This window comes from Nerophis lumbriciformis, linkage group LG22, assembly GCF_033978685.3.
Source record: "Nerophis lumbriciformis linkage group LG22, RoL_Nlum_v2.1, whole genome shotgun sequence".
Classification (NCBI taxonomy): domain Eukaryota; kingdom Metazoa; phylum Chordata; class Actinopteri; order Syngnathiformes; family Syngnathidae; genus Nerophis; species Nerophis lumbriciformis.
In genome coordinates this window covers 38,222,459-38,239,958 of record NC_084569.2, presented here as the reverse complement: position 1 = coordinate 38,239,958, position 17,500 = coordinate 38,222,459, and the positions used below count along the sequence as shown (strand labels likewise).

Genomic DNA, 17,500 nt, shown 5'->3' with positions numbered 1-17,500 from the left:
CATCCATCCTTTTTCTACCGCTTGTCCTTTTCGGGGTCGCGGGGGGTGCTGGAGCCTATCTCAGCTACATTCGGGCGGAAGGTGTGTACACCCTGTCAGTTTGAAAAAATTCCTCCTTTTTGGGACCACCCTAATTTTGATAGATTTCACCACCAGGGGGTGCAAATCAGACATTCTCTGTTAGAAGCAATGGTTTTCCGTATTGGGACCATGATTTATGTCCTCACTTGTTCACCGGTCCTCATATGGAAGCTACGTTTCCTTGTTGATGTCTCAAGAAGGGTAACATACAAGAACACACACACACACACACACACACACGTTATATACACACGTTCTTGTATTTTTTACCTTCTTGAGACCTCCGAAAAATGCCTACCTCTTTAGGACCACCCTTTCTAAATATATAAAGATTTGTATTTACAACGTTAATAATATATACACACTATGCAAATATAAAAAAAGGTAAGCTTTACGTAATATTAAAAAAAAATAAAAAATGTAGGCCAAAGGGGGCGCATTTCAATTTATTACACACACTTATTATTACATATTTTGGCAAGAGGGGGAGCACTTCAAATTTTTAGACACACTTGTTATTTCATATGTTGACCAGAGGGGGAGCACTTTTAAAACCGACACACAGTCAATTTGAAAAATCCCTCCTTTTTGGGACTACCCTAATTTTGATATATTTCACCACCAGGGGGTGCAAATGATACATTCTCTGTTAGATGCAATGTTTGTTTGTATTGGGACCATGATTTATGTCCTAACTTGTTCACCGGTTTTCATATGGAAGGTACTTTTCCTTGTTGATGTCTCAAGAAGGGTAACATACAAGAACACCCACACACCCACACCAACATTCTTGTATTTGTTACCTTCTTGAGACCTCCGACAAATGCCTACCTCTTTCGGACCACCCTTTCTAGATATATAAAGATTTGTATTTACAACATTATTAATATATACACACTATGCAAATATAAAAAAAAGGTAAGATTTACGTAATATTAAAAAAATAAATTAATTTAGGCCAAAGGGGGCGCATTTCAATTTATTACCCACACTTATTATTACATATTTTGGCCAGAGGGGGAGCACTTCAAATTTTTAGACACACTTGTTATTTCATATGTTGACCAGAGGGGGAGCACTTTTAAAACCGACCTACAGTCAATTTGAAAAATCCCTCCTTTTTGGGACCACCCTAATTTTGATAGATTTCACCACCAGGGGGTGCAAAGGAGACATTCTCTATTAGATGCAATGGTTTTCCGTATTGGGACCATAATTTCGGTCCTAACTTGTTCACCGGTTTTCATATGGAAGGTACTTTTCCTTGTTGATGTCTCAAGAAGGGTAACATACAAGAACACACACACACCCACACCAACATTCTTGTATTTGTTACCTCCTTGAGACCTCCGACAAATGCCTACCTCTTTCGGACCACCCTTTCTAGATATATAAAGATTTGTATTTACAACATTAATAATATATACACACTATGCAAATATAAAAAAAAGGTAAGCTTTACGTAATTTTTTATGTTTTATTAATTTTGGCCAAAGGGGGTGCACTTCAAATTTTTAGACACACTTGTTATTTCATATGTTGACAAGAGGGGGAGCACTTTTAAAACCGACACACAGTTAATTTGAAAAATTTGAGACCACCCTCATTTTGATAGATTTCACCACCAGGGGGTGCAAATGAGACATGCTCTATTAGATGCAATGGTTTTCCGTATTGGGACCATGATTTATGTCCTTACTTGTTCACCGGTCCTCATATGGAAGGTACTTTTCCTTGTTGGTGTCTCAAGAAGGATAGAAATACAAGAACACACACACACACACACACACACACACACGCCAACGTTCTTGTATTTGTTACCTTCTTGAGACCTCCGACAAATGCCTACCTCTTTCGGACCACCCTTTCTAGATATATAAAGATTTGTATTTACAACATTAATAATATATACACACTATGCAAATATAAAAAAAGGTAAGCTTTACGTAATATTAAAAAAAAATGTAAGCCAAAGGGGGCGCATTTCACTTTATTACACACACTTATTATTACATATTTTGGCCAGAGGGGGAGCACTTCAAATTTTTAGACACACTTGTTATTTCATATGTTGACAAGAGGGGGAGCACTTTTAAAACCGATACACAGTCAATTTGAAAAATCCCTCCTTTTTGGGACCACCCTAATTTCGATAGATTTCACCACCAGGGGGTGCAAATGAGACATTCTCTATTAGATGCAATGGTTTTCCGTATTGGGACCATGATTTATGTCCTCACTTGTTCACACCTCCTCATATGGACGGTACTTTTCCTTGTTGATGTCTCAAGAATGTGAACATACAAGAACACACACACACACACACACACACACACACACACACACACAAATTCGTGTATTTGATACCTTCTTGAGACCTCCGAAAAATGCCTACCTCTTTAGGACCACCCTTTCTAGATATATAAATATTTGTATTTCCAACATTAATAATATATATATATATACTATGCAAATATAAAAAAGGCAAGCTTTTAGTAAAATAAAAATTTTTGATTTTTTTTTTTTGTTTGTAGATGGTTTTTATTCTTCATTATTTAATTCAAGTTATTATAGTATGTCACTATATACATATTTATATATTTATTTTTAATTAATTTTGGCGCATTTCAATTTATTACACACACTTGTTATTTCATATGTTGGCCAGAGGGGGAGCACTTCAAATTTTTACACACACTTGTTATTTCATATGTTGACCAGAGGTGGAGCACTTTTAAAAGCGACACACATCCATCCATCCATCCATCCATCCATCCATTTTCTACCGCTTGTCCTTTTCGGGGTAGCGGGGGGTGCTGGAGCCTATCTCAGCTGCATTCGGGCGGAAGGCGGTGTACACCCTGTCAATTTGAAAAATCCCTCCTTTTTGGGACCACCCTAATTTTGATAGATTTCACCACCAGGGGGTGCAAATGAGACATTCTCTATTAGATGCAATGGTTTTCCGTATTGGGACCATGATTTATGTCCTCACTTGTTCACACCTCCTCATATGGATGGTACTTTTCCTTGTTGGTGTCTCAAGAAGGGTAGAAATACAAGAATACACACACACACACACACACACGCACACACACACATTCATGTATTTGTTACCTTCTTGAGACCTCTGAAAAATGCCTACCTCTTTAGGACCACCCTTTCTAAATATATAAATATTTGTATTTACAACATTAATAATATATACACACTATGCAAATATAAAAAAAATTAAGCTTTATGTATTTTTTTATTTTTTTATTAGTTTTGGCCTAAGGGGGTGCACTTCAAATTTTCAGACACACTTGTTATTTCATATGTTGACAAGGGGGGAGCACTTTTAAAACTGACACACAGTCAAATAGAAAAATCCCTCCTTTTTGGGACCACCCTAATTTTTGATAGATTTCACCACCAGGGGGTGCAAATGAGACATTCTCTGTTAGAAGCAATGGTTTTCCGTATTGGGACCATGATTTATGTCCTCACTTGTTCACACCTCCTCATATGGAAGGTACTTTTCCTTGTTGATGTCTCAAGAAGGGTAACATACAAGAACACACACACACACACATATACCCACGTTCTTGTATTTGTTACCTTCTTGAGACCTCCGACAAATGCCTACCTCTTTCGGACCACCCTTTCTAGAGATATAAAGATTTGTATTTACAACATTAATAATATATACACACTATGCAAATATAAAAAAAAAGGTAAGCTTTACGTAATTTTTTATGTTTTATTAATTTTGGCCAAAGGGGGCGCACTTCAAATTTTTAGACACACTTGTTATTTCATATGTTGACAAGAGGGGGAGCACTTTTAAAACCGACCTACAGTCAATTTGAAAAATCCCTCCTTTTTGGGACCACCCTAATTTTGATAGATTTCACCACCAGGGGGTGCAAATGAGACATTCTCTATTAGATGCAATGGTTTTCCGTATTGGGACCATCATTTATGTCCTCACTTGTGCACCGGTCCTCATATGGACGGTACGTTTCCTTGTTGGTGTCTCAAGAAGGATAGAAATACAAGAACACACACACACACACACACACACGCCAACATTCTTGTATTTGTTACCTTCTTGAGACCTCCGACAAATGCCTACCTCTTTCGGACCACCCTTTCTAGATATATAAAGATTTGTATTTACAACATTAATAATATATACACACTATGCAAATATAAAAAAAGGTAAGATTTACGTAATGTTAAAAAAATTAATTAATTTAGGCCAAAGGGGGCGCATTTCAATTTATTACACACACTTATTATTACATATTTTGGCCAGAGGGGGAGCACTTCAAATTTTTAGACACACTTGTTATTTCATATGTTGACAAGAGGGGGAGCACTTTTAAAACCGATACACAGTCAATTTGAAAAATCCATCTTTTTTGGGACCACCCTAATTTCGATAGATTTCACCACCAGGGGGTGCAAAGGAGACATTCTCTATTAGATGCAATGGTTTTCCGTATTGGGACCATAATTTATGTCCTCACTTGTTCACCGGTCCTCATATGGAAGCTACGTTTCCTTGTTGATGTCTCAAGAAGGGTAACATACAAGAACACACACACACACACACACACACACACACACATATACACACGTTCTTGTATTTGTTACATTCTTGAGACCTCCGACAAATGCCTACCTCTTTCGGACCACCCTTTCGAGATATATAAAGATTTGTATTTACAACATTATTAATATACACACACTATGCAAATATAAAAAAAAGGTAAGATTTACGTAATATTAAAAGATAATAATAATTTCAATTTATTACACACACTTATTATTACATATTTTGGCCAGAGGGGGAGCACTTCAAATTTTTAGACACACTTGTTATTTCATATGTTGACAAGGGGGGGAGCACTATTAAAATTGACATACAGTCAATTTGAAAAATCCCTCCTTTTTGGGACCACCCTAATTTTGATAGATTTCACCACCAGGGGGTGCAAATGATACATTCTCTGTTAGATGCAATGGTTTTCTGTATTGGGACCATGATTTATGTCCTCACTTGTTCACTGGTCCTCATATGGAAGCTACTTTTCCTTGTTGATGTCTCAAGAAGGATAGAATACAAGAAAACACACACACACACACACACACACACACACACACACACACACACACGCCAACATTCTTGTATTTGTTACTTTCTCGAGACCTCCGAAAAATGCCTACCTCTTTAGGACCACCCCTTCTAAATATATAAAGATTTGTATTTACAACATTAATAATACATACACACTATGCAAATACAATAAAAGGTAAGCTTTACGTAATTTTTTATTTTTTATTAATTTTGGCCAAAGGGGGCGAACTTCAAATTTTTAGACACACTTGTTATTTCATATGTTGACCAGAGGGGGAGCACTTTTAAAACCGACACACAGTCAATTTGAAAAATCTCTCCTTTTTGGGACCACCCTAATTTTGATAGATTTCACCACCAGGGGGTGCAAATGAGACATTCTCTATTAGATGCAATGGTTTTCCGTATTGGGACCATGATTTATGTCCTCACTTGTTCACCGGTCCTCATATGGAAGGTACTTTTCCTTGTTGATGTCTCAAGAAGGATATAAATACAAGAACACACACACACACACACACCAACATTCTTGTATTTGTTACCTTCTTGAGACCTCCGACAAATGCCTACCTCTTTCGGACCACCCTTTCTAGATATATAAAGATTTGTATTTACAACATTAATAATATATACACACTATGCAAATATAAAAAAAAGGTACGCTTTACGTAATTTTTTATTTGTTATTAATTTTGGCCAAAGGGGGAGACATTCTTTATTAGATGTAATGGTTTTCGGTATTGGGACCATGATTTCGGTCCTCATATGGACGGTACTTTTCCTTGTTGGTGTCTCAAGAAGGATAGAAATACAAGAACACACACACACACACACACACACACACCAACATTCTTGTATTTGTTACCTTCTTGAGACCTCCGAAAAATGCCTATGTCTTTAGTACCACCTTTTCTAGACATATAAAGATTTGTATTTACAACATTAATAATATATACACACTATGCAAATATATAAAAAGGTAAGCTTTACGTAATTAAAAAAAAAAAAAAAAAAAAAATTAGGCTAAAGGGGCCGCATTTCAATTTATTACACACACTTATTATTACATATTTTGGCCAGAGGGGGAGCACTTCAAATTTTTGGACACACTTGTTATTTCATATGTTGACCAGAGGGGGAGCACTTTTAAAACCGACACACAGTCAATTTGAAAAATCCCTCCTTTTTGGGACCACCCTAATTTCGATATATTTCACCACCAGGGGGTGCAAATGAGACATTCTCTATTAGATGCAATGGTTTTCTGTATTGGGACCATGATTTATGTCCTCACTTGTTCACCGGTCCTCATATGGAAGCTACGTTTCCTTGTTGATGTCTCAAGAAGGGTAACATACAAGAACACACGCACACACACACCAACATTCTTGTATTTGTTACCTCCTTGAGACCTCCGACAAATGCCTACCTCTTTCGGACCACCCTTTCTAGATATATAAAGATTTGTATTTACAACATTAATAATATATACACACTATGCAAATATAAAAAAAGGTAAGCTTTACGTATTTTTTTAATTTTTTATTAATTTTGGCCAAAGGGGGCGAACTTCAAATTTTTAGACACACTTGTTATTTCATATGTTGACCAGAGGGGGAGCACTTTTAAAACCGACACACAGTCAATTTGAAAAATCCCTACTTTTTGTGATCACCCTAATTTCGATAGATTTCACCACCAGGGGGTGCAAATGAGACATTCTCTATTAGATGCAATGGTTTTCCGTATTGGAACCATGATTTATGTCCTCACTTGTTCACCGGTCCTCATATGGAAGCTACTTTTCCTTGTTGATGTCTCAAGAAGGGTAGAATACAAGAACACACACACATGCCAACATTCTTGTATTTGTTACCTCCTTGAGACCTCCGACAAATGCCTACCTCTTTCGGACCACCCTTTCTAGATATATAAAGATTTGTATTTACAACATTAATAATATATACACACTATGCAAATCTAAAAAAAGGTAAGCTTTATGTATTTTTTTTATTTTTTATTAATTTTGGCCAAAGGGGGTGCACTTCAAATTTTCAGACACACTTGTTATTTCATATGTTGACAAGGGGGGAGCACTTTTAAAACCGACACACAGTCAAATAGAAAAATCCCTCCTTTTTGGGACCACCCTAATTTTGATAGATTTCACCACCAGGGGGTGCAAATGATACATTCTCTGTTAGATGCAATGTTTTTTTGTATTGGGACCATGATTTATGTCCTCACTTGTTCACCGGTCCTCATATGGAAGCTACTTTTCCTTGTTGATGTCTCAAGAAGGGTGGAAATACAAGAACACACGCACACAAACATTCTTGTATTTGTTACCTTTTTGAGACTTCCGAAAAATGCCTACCTATTTAGGACCACCCTTTCTAGACATATAAATATTTGTATTTACAACATGAATAATAAATACACACTACGCAAATATAAAAAAAGGTAAGCTTTACATAATATTTAAAAATAATAATAATTTAGGTCAAAGGGGGTGCATTTCAATTTATTAGACACACTTATTATTACATATTTTGGCCAGAGGGGGAGCACTTCAAATTTTTAGACACACTTGTTATTTCATATGTTGACAAGAGGGGGAGCACTTTTAAAACCGATACACAGTCAATTTGAAAAATCCATCTTTTTGGGGACCACCCTAATTTCGATAGATTTCACCACCAGGGAGTGCAAAGGGGACATTCTCTATTAGATGCAATGGTTTTCCGTATTGGGACCATAATTTCGGTCCTAACTTGTTCACCGGTCTTCATATGGAAGGTACTTTTCCTTGTTGATGTCTCAAGAAGGATAGAATACAAGAACACATACACACACACATACACGCCAACATTCTTGTATTTGTTACTTTCTCGAGACCTCCGAAAAATGCCTACCTCTTTAGGACCACCCCTTCTAAATATATAAAGATTTGTATTTACAACATTAATAATATATACACACTATGCAAATACAATAAAAGGTAAGCTTTACGTAATTTTTTATTTTTATTAATTTTGGCCAAAGGGGGCGAACTTCAAATTTTTAGACACACTTGTTATTTCATATGTTGACAAGAGGGGGAGCACTTTTAAAACCGACCTACAGTCAATTTGAAAAATCCCTCCTTTTTGGGACCACCCTTATTTTGATAGATTTCACCACCAGGGGGTGCAAATGAGACATTCTCTGTTAGATGCAATGGTTTTCCGTATTGGGACCATAATTTCGGTCCTAACTTGTTCACCGGTTTTCATATGGAAGGTACTTTTCCTTGTTGATGTCTCAAGAAGGGTAACATACAAGAACACCCACACACCCACACCAACATTCTTGTATTTGTTACCTTCTTGAGACCTCCGACAAATGCCTACCTCTTTCGGACCACCCTTTCTAGATATATAAAGATTTGTATTTACAACGTTAATAATATATGCACACTATGCAAATATAAAAAAAAAGGTAAGATTTACGTAATATTAAAAAAATAAATTAATTTAGGCCAAAGGGGGCGCATTTCAATTTATTACACACACTTATTATTACATATTTTGGCCAGAGGGGGAGCACTTCAAATTTTTAGACACACTTGTTATTTCATATGTTGACCAGAGGGGGAGCACTTTTAAAACCGACACACAGTCAATTTGAAAAATCCCTCCTTTTTGGGACCACCCTAATTTTGATAGATTTCACCACCAGGGAGTGCAAATGAGACATTCTCTATTAGATGCAATGGTTTTCCGTATTGGGACCATGATTTATGTCCTCACTTGTTCACCGGTCCTCATATGGAAGGTACTCTTCCTTGTTGATGTCTCAAGAAGGGAAAAATACAAGAACACACACACACACACACACACACACACACACACACACACACACACACACACACACACCAACATGCTTGTATGTGTTACCTTCTTGAGACCTCCGAAAAATGCCTACCTCTTTAGGACCACCCTTTCTAGATATATAAATATTTGTATTTACAACATTAATAATATATACATACTATGTAAATATAAAAAAAGGTAAGTTTTACGTAATTGTTTTATTTTTTTTATACATTTTGGCCAAATGGGGCGCATTTCAATTTATTACACACACTTATTATTACATATTTTGGCCAGAGGGGGAGCACTTCAAATTTTTAGACACACTTGTTATTTCATATGTTGATAAGAGGGGGAGCACTTTTAAAACCGATACACAGTCAATTTGAAAAATCCATCTTTTTTGGGACCACCCTAATTTTGATATATTTCACCACCAGGGGGTGCAAATGAGACATTCTCTATTAGATGCAATGGTTTTCCGTATTGGGACCATGATTTATGTCCTCACTTGTTCACCGGTCCTCATATGGAAGATACTTTTCCTTGTTGATGTCTCAAGAAGGGTAACATACAAGAACACACACACACCCACACCAACATTCTTGTATTTGTTACCTTCTTGAGACCTCCGACAAATGCCTACCTCTTTCGGACCACCCTTTCTAGATATATAAAGATTTGTATTTACAACATTAATAATATATACACACTATGCAAATATAAAAAAAAGGTAAGATTTGCGTAATATTAAAAAAATAAATTAATTTAGGCCAAAGGGGGCGCATTTCAATTTATTACACACACTTATTATTACATATTTTGGCCAGAGGGGGAGCACTTCAAATTTTTAGACACACTTGTTATTTCATATGTTGACAAGAGGGGGAGCACTTTTAAAACCGATACACAGTCAATTTGAAAAATCCATCTTTTTGGGGACCACCCTAATTTCGATAGATTTCACCACCAGGGGGTGCAAATGAGACATTCTCTATTAGATGCATTGGTTTCCCGTATTCACCGGTCCTCATATGGAAGATACTTTTCCTTGTTGGTGTCTCAAGAAGTGTAGAAATACAAGAACACACACACAGTTCCTCAAATCATACAATGTCAACAGCTGGAGCTTCCACCCTGCATCCACCAGAAAGAGGGATGAGGCGACATGGAGGACAGCACCCTGTCACATTGCCCCTGCTGGACAGAAGGGTGAATTGCAACAAAATCCAACAAAAGTCTTCTTCCTTAGTTAAAATGTCCAAAAAGACAAATAAGGGCTCAACTTTAGGATAGCCAATGTGTGATAACTGCTAGTGTAGATGAATACCTTCACATTTTATGACGTAAAAAATAAACAGAATTAGAAAAAAAAGTCAGACTTTCGAAGACTGATCTAACATTCATTGATCACCAAAGCCATACAGTGGGGCAAAAAAGTATTTAGTCAGCAACTGATTGTGCAAGTTCTCCCACTTAAAATGATGACAGAGGTCTGTAATTTTCATCATAGGTACACTTTAACTGTGAGAGACAGAATGTGGAAAAAAAATCCAGGAATTCACATTGTAGGAATTTTAAAGAATTTATTTGTAAATTATGGTGGAAAATAAGTATTTGGTCACTTCAAACAAGGAAGATCTCTGGCTCTCACAGACCTGTAACATCTTCTTTAAGAAGCTCTTCTGTCCTCCACTCGTTACCTGCATTAATGGCACCTGTTTGAACTGGTTATCTGTATAAAAGACACCTGTCCACAGCCTCAAACAGTCAGACTTCAAACTCCACTATGGCCAAGACCAAAGAGCTGTCGAAGGACACCAGGAAAAGAATTGTAGACCTGCACCAGACTGAAGTTTGCCAGAGAGCACATGGATGATACAGCAGAGGATTGGGGGAATGTCATGTGGTCAGATGAAACCAAAATAGAACTTTTTGGTATAAACTCAACTCGTCGTGTTTGGAGGAAGAAGAATACTGAGTTGCATCCCAAGAACGCCATACCTACTGTGAAGCATGGGGGTGGAAACATCCTGCTTTGGGGCTGTTTTTCTGCTAAGGGGACAGGCCGACTGATCCGTGTTAAGGATAGAATGAATGGGGCCATGTATCGTGAGATTTTCAGCCAAAACCTCCTTCCATCAGTGAGAGCTTTGAAGATGAAACGTGGCTGGGGTCTTCCAGCATGACAATGATCCCAAACACACCGCCCGGGCAACGAAGGAGTGGCTCCGTAAGAAGCATTTGAAAGTCCTGGAGTGGCCTAGCCAGTCTCCAGACCTCAACCCCATAGAAAATCTGTGGAGGGAGTTGAAAGTCGGTGTTGCTCGGCGACAGCCCCAAAACATCACTGCTCTCGAGAAGATCTGCATGTAGAAATGGGCCAAAATACCAGCTACTGTGTGTGCAAACCTGGTAAAGACCTACAGTAATCGTTTGACCTCTGTTATTGCCAACAAAGGTTATATTACAAAGTATTGAGTTGAATTTTTGTTATTGACCAAATACTTATTTTCCACCATAATTTACAAATAAATTATTCAAAAATCCTACAATGTGAATTCCTGGATTTTTTTTTTTTCACATTCTGTCTCTCACAGTTGAAGTGTACCTATGATGAAAATTACAGACCTCTGTCATCATTTTAAGTGGAAGAACTTGCACAATTGGTGGCTGACTAAATACTTTTTTGCCCCACTGTAAGTGACTTTAATCTGTCTTTTTTCTGAGAAAGCCCTGAAGCAAACTGCAGTAATTCCGCAAAAAGAGAGAGAAACCATTGATTCAGGCGGACTGATCAATACAGGCTGTCAGATTGTGATACCTTTTTTTCCGGATAAGCCTCTGTCCTCCTGTCGGACATGCCTGTTTGCATCTCGGAGCTTTTATTTGAAGACTGGGATGGTGGCGGAGGTGGAGGCGGAGGCGGGGCGGCGCTTCTTGACGTGTCCGTGCGGCTACTCAGGCTGCTTCTTGCCCGGAGAGTGGAGCTACTGAAAGCACACATTGTTGAATAAATAGCTGAAGTAATGTTAGAATATTGGACTTGCACAAAGAGAAGTGGAAATTGGAGAGGAAAAAATGAATTGGTCCTCCGTTTGCAAATAAACTTGGCACCTTCCACTCCTCTGGGAAGACATTCAGTGCATCCGGGAAGTAGGTATAATAATAAAACGCTAGAAATACAATAGGGTCCTCTGTCCCAAAGGGACTCGGTCCCTAATTAGCTAACCTCAATGAACCCAAAAAATACCTTAAAATAAGTATATTCTCACTAATAACAAGTGCACTTTTCTTGGTAGAAAAAAAAATTAGACCTTTTTGCTCAATATGTTGAAAACTATTCTTAAATGAAGTAAATGCTAGTGCCATTATCTTGACATAATGATATACGCTCGGCATTACATTTCTTGAAACCAGCAAACTTATACTAAAAACTAATTTATTGTTCTTAATGGAAAGGCAACAAGGCAAGCGCTTGTTACTCTCGGGGTCTCCTAGCCGCTAAAAATGCATTTTTCCATGGATAACATGACATCATCGCGCCAAGTGCGTGCTCTTTCAGTCAATTAGTGCACATATATACAGTCACAATTTTTTTTAATTGTAATTTTGAAGAATTTATCTGAATGTGCATGAACTATTTCTGTTTAAAATTGTTTGAAATGTCACATGTTATTTTTTTATTATTTTTTTCATGCTTGAAATAAGAAATGATGACTTTAAAAAAGTAGTTTTATACTTGTGAGTGTTGATGACACAACAGTTGATATTCTAGTTTCAAGCATGTTTTACTCAATATAGGTCATCAAATCTCAGCAACAAGCTGTAATATCTTACTGAGATCATTTAGGACCAAAACACTTAAAACAAGTAAAACATTCTAACATAAAATCTGCTTAGTGAGAAGAATGATCTTATCAGACAGAAAATAAGCAAATATTATTTGAGATATTTCATCTTACTTAGATTTCAGTTTTTGCAGTGTTTTCCCTTTCATTTTTGCATTATTATCGATATAAAATGAAACAAACAAAATTGCAAAAAATTGAAGAAAATCGGGCAAAAATGCACAATGTAAAAATAAATCTGTACTACACAAAGTAATACCACAAAGCCAATGTTTTTTTGTTTTTCTTCAGGCCTTGTTCATACTCCAGGTCAAATTCCGAGTGACCTGTATCGGATTTTTTTCACGTCTGTGTGAACAGTGCAATTCCAAATTTTTCAAATCCAACCCAATTTTACTACCGTATTTTCCGCACTATTAGCCGCACTTAAAAACCACAAATTTACTCAAAAGCTGACAGTGCGGCTTATAACCCGGTGCGCTTTATATATGGATTAATATTAAGATTCATTTTCATAAAGTTTCGGTCTCGCAACTACGGTAAACAGCCGCCATCTTTTTTCCCCGTAGAAGAGGAAGCGCTTCTTCTTCTACTGTAAGCAACCACCCGCCCCCATAGAAGAAGAAGAAGCGCGCGGATATTACGTTTCATTTCCTTTGTGTGTTTACATCTGTAAAGACCACAAAATGGCTCCTACTAAGCGACAGGTTTCCGGTTCATGAAAAGACGCAATCTCTCCATCCGCACACGGACTACTATTTCACAGCAACTGCCTAAAGACTTTCAAGAAAAGCTGGCTACTTTCCGTGCATATTGTAAAAACAAGATAGCTGAAAAAAAAGATCCGGCCAGAGAACATTATCAACATGGACGAGGTTCCACTGACTTTTGATATTCCTGTGAACCGCACTGTGGATACAACGGGAGCACGTACGGTGAATATTCGCACCACAGGGAATGAGAAGTCGTCCTTCACTGTGGTTCTAGCTTGCCATGCTAATGGCCAGAAACTTCCACCCATGGTGATATTCAAAAGGAAGACCTTGCCAAAAGAGACCTTTCCAGCCGGCGTCATCATAAAAGCTAACTCGAAGGGATGGATGGATGAAGAAAAGATGAGCGAGTGGTTAAGGGAAGTTTACGCGAAGAGGCCGGGTGGCTTTTTTCACGCAGCTCCGTCCATGTTGATATACGACTCCATGCGCGCCCACATCACGCTGGTTTTTAATATATTATTAAAGTTTGACTGACCTATCTGACTGTTTTTTTGACATTCCTTTAGCGCAGTTAGATGCGGCTTACAACACGGGGCGGCTTATAGGTGGACAAAGTTTTGAAATATGCCGTTCATTGAAGGCGCGGCTTATAACCCAGGGCGGCTTATGGTGCGGAAAATACGGTACTTTTTCCATATGCTACAGCCTTATTCCCAAATGGAATACATGTACAAACCCCGTTTCCATATGAGTTGGGAAATTGTGTTAGATGTAAATATAAACGGAATACAATGATTTGCAAATCATTTTCAACCCATATTCAATTGAATGCACTACAAAGACAACATATTTGATGTTCAAACTCATAAACTTTTTTTTTTTTTTTGCAAATAATAATCAACTTAGAATTTCATGGCTGCAACACGTGCCAAAGTAGTTGGGAAAGGGCATGTTCACCACTGTGTTACATCACCTTTCCTTTTAACAACACTCAGTAAACGTTTGGGAACTGAGGAGACACGTTTTTTAAGCTTCTCAGGTGGAATTCTTTCCCATTCTTGCTTGATGTACAGCTTAAGTTGTTCAACAGTCCGGGGGTCTCCGTTGTGCTATTTTAGGCTTCATAATGCGCCACACATTTTCAATGGGAGACAGGTCTGGACTACAGGCAGGCCAGTCTACTCATTTACTACGAAGCCACGCTGTTGTAACACGTGGCTTGGCATTGTCTTGCTGAAATAAGCAGGGGCGTCCATGGTAACGTTGCTTGGATGGCAACATATGTTGCTCCAAAACCTGTATGTACCTTTCAGCATTAATGGCGCCTTCACAGATGTGTAAGTTACCCATGTCTTGGGCACTAATACACCCCCATACCATCACACAAGCTGGCTTTTCAACTTTGCGCCTATAACAATCCGAATGGTTCTTTTCCTCTTTGGTCTGGAGGACACAACATCCACAGTTTCCAAAAACAATTTGAAATGTGGACTCGTCAGACCACAGAACACTTTTCCACTTTGTATCAGTCCATCTTAGATGAGTTCAGGCCCAGCGAAGCCGACGGCGTTTCTGGGTGTTGTTGATAAACGGTTTCCGCCTTGCATAGGAGAGTTTTAACTCGCACTTACAGATGTAGCGACCAACTGTAGTTACTGACAGTGGGTTTCTGAAGTGTTCCTGAGCCCATGTGGTGATATCCTTTACACACTGATGTCGCTTGTTGATGCAGTACAGCCTGAGGGATCGAAGGTCACGGGCTTAGCTGCTTACGTGCAGTGATTTCTCCAGATTCTCTGAACCCTTTGATGATATTACGGAGCGTAGATGGTGAAATCCCTAAATCCCTTGCAATAGCTGGGTGAGAAAGTTTTTTCTTAAACTGTTCAATTATTTGCTCACGCATTTGTTGACAAAGTGGTGACCCTCGCCCCATCCTTGTTTGTGAATGACTGAGCATTTCATGGAATCTTCTTTTATACCCAATCATGGCACCCACCTGTTCCCAATGTGCCTGTTCACCTGTGGGATGTTCCAAATAAGTGTTTGATGAGCATTCCTCAACTTTATCAGTATTTATTGCCACCTTTCCCAACTTCTTTGTCACGTGTTGCTGGCATCAAATTCTAAAGTTAATGATTATTTGCAAAATGTTTATCAGTTTGAACATCAAATATGTTGTCTTTGTAGCATATTCAACTGAATATGGGTTGAAAATGATTTGCAAATCATTGTATTCCGTTTATATTTACATCTAACACAATTTCCCAACTCATATGGAAACGGGGGTTTGTATTTTGTCCTCGGAATACCCCAGAATGAGAATGTATGTCCTGGGCATGACGTTAAAGTCAGGCAGTGGAGGTTCCTCTAAGGGGTCTTGGGGCACTAGGAGGTTAACCCCTTTTCTACTGTTACCCCAGGTGGTCCTTGGCAAAGGCCTAGTACCTGACTGCCCCCCTAGCCAGGGATACGGTGAAGACCTCAACGGCGGAGCAGGCGGAAGACGGTTGATGTATGAACCACCACAACGGCGGAGCAGGCAGAAGAAGGCACCCCCACATCCATGTGGGCCCAGTTATGGGGAAATACCAACCCAAGACCTCAACGGTGGAACAGGCGGAGGATGATGGTATGGCACATGGTAGTTCTACCTCAATGAAAGTTATTACTAGTTATATAGTGCTGTACCTCGGAGTCTTGTTCACGAGTGAGGGAAGAGTGGATCGTGAGATCGACAGGCGGATCGGTGCGGCGTCTTCAGTAATGCGGACGCTGTATCGATCCGTTGTGGTGAAGAAGGAGCTGAGCCGGAAGGCAAAGCTCTCAATTTACCGGTCGATCTACGTTCCCATCCTCACCTATGGTCATGAGCTTTGGGTTATGACCGAAAGGACAAGATCACGGGTACAAGCGGCCCAAATGAGTTTCCTCCGCCGGGTGGCGGGGCTCTCCCTTAGAAATAGGGTGAGAAGCTCTGTCATCCGGGGGGAGCTTAAAGTAAAGCCGCTGCTCCTCCACATCGAGAGGAGCCAGATGAGGTGGTTCGGGCATCTGGTCAGGATGCCACCCGAGCGCCTCCCTAAGGAGGTGTTTAGGGCATGTCCGACCGGTAGGAGGCCACGAGGAAGACCCAGGACACGTTGGGAAGACTATGTCTCCCGGCTGGCCTGGGAACGCCTCGGGATCCCCCGGGAGGAGCTGGACGAAGTGGCTGGGGAGAGGGAAGTCTGGGCTTCCCTGCTTAAGCTGCTGCCCCCGCGACCCGACCTCGGATAAGCGGAAGAAGATGGATGGATGGATGGATGGATGGATAGTGCTGGGATACCCATGATTTCAGCCTTTCCAAGCTTCTCTTGGACAACCGATTTTAGACCTGGGTATTTATCAAATCCTAGTAACGGGCTTTGGCTGTGATGTGTTTACATAACATACTCCTTAAAAAGTAGGTCGTTGAACCTCTGCTTGATGGCGTTGAAACCCAAAGTCTGGGTATTTAGCTGTGACAGGTGTCCACTGTGACTGAACAAGTGCGCCACGGTCTTCCCTCACAGCACTGGGTCACCCAAATATCTGAAATGGTTCACGCCATTATTATCGCAGGCCCGATTATTGGTCCAATAAAACCAATCAGTCAGACAGCCTTGGGGAAAGCGGCACAATTACCGCATGTTGAAATACTTTTTAAAGAAGTAAGCATCCTATTATGTTCATCAACTACTCAGTGAAATGTGCTGAGGTTCTGAACGCAATGCAAGAACTTTACCACAAGCGTTATTAGTCCCCTGAGAAAAACCGATGCCCTTAATTATCTTCAATCACCACCAGCCAGCCAGTCCGAGGAGTTGTTTTATCCAGCTTGTAACGGATTAA

At 39.3% G+C, this 17,500-nt stretch overlaps 1 protein-coding gene across 1 annotated transcript in view; it reads right to left on the bottom strand.

Annotated features, from left to right (window-relative positions):
- Nucleotides 1–17,500, bottom strand: part of baiap2l2a (BAR/IMD domain containing adaptor protein 2 like 2a) — a 74,370-nt gene that overhangs the window by 13,702 nt on the left and 43,168 nt on the right. Inside the window, exon 12 of the mRNA XM_061974526.2 lies at nt 11,885–12,053. Within this exon, the coding sequence (XP_061830510.2) occupies nt 11,885–12,053 (169 nt within the window). The remainder of the gene's footprint in view (nt 1–11,884; nt 12,054–17,500) is intronic.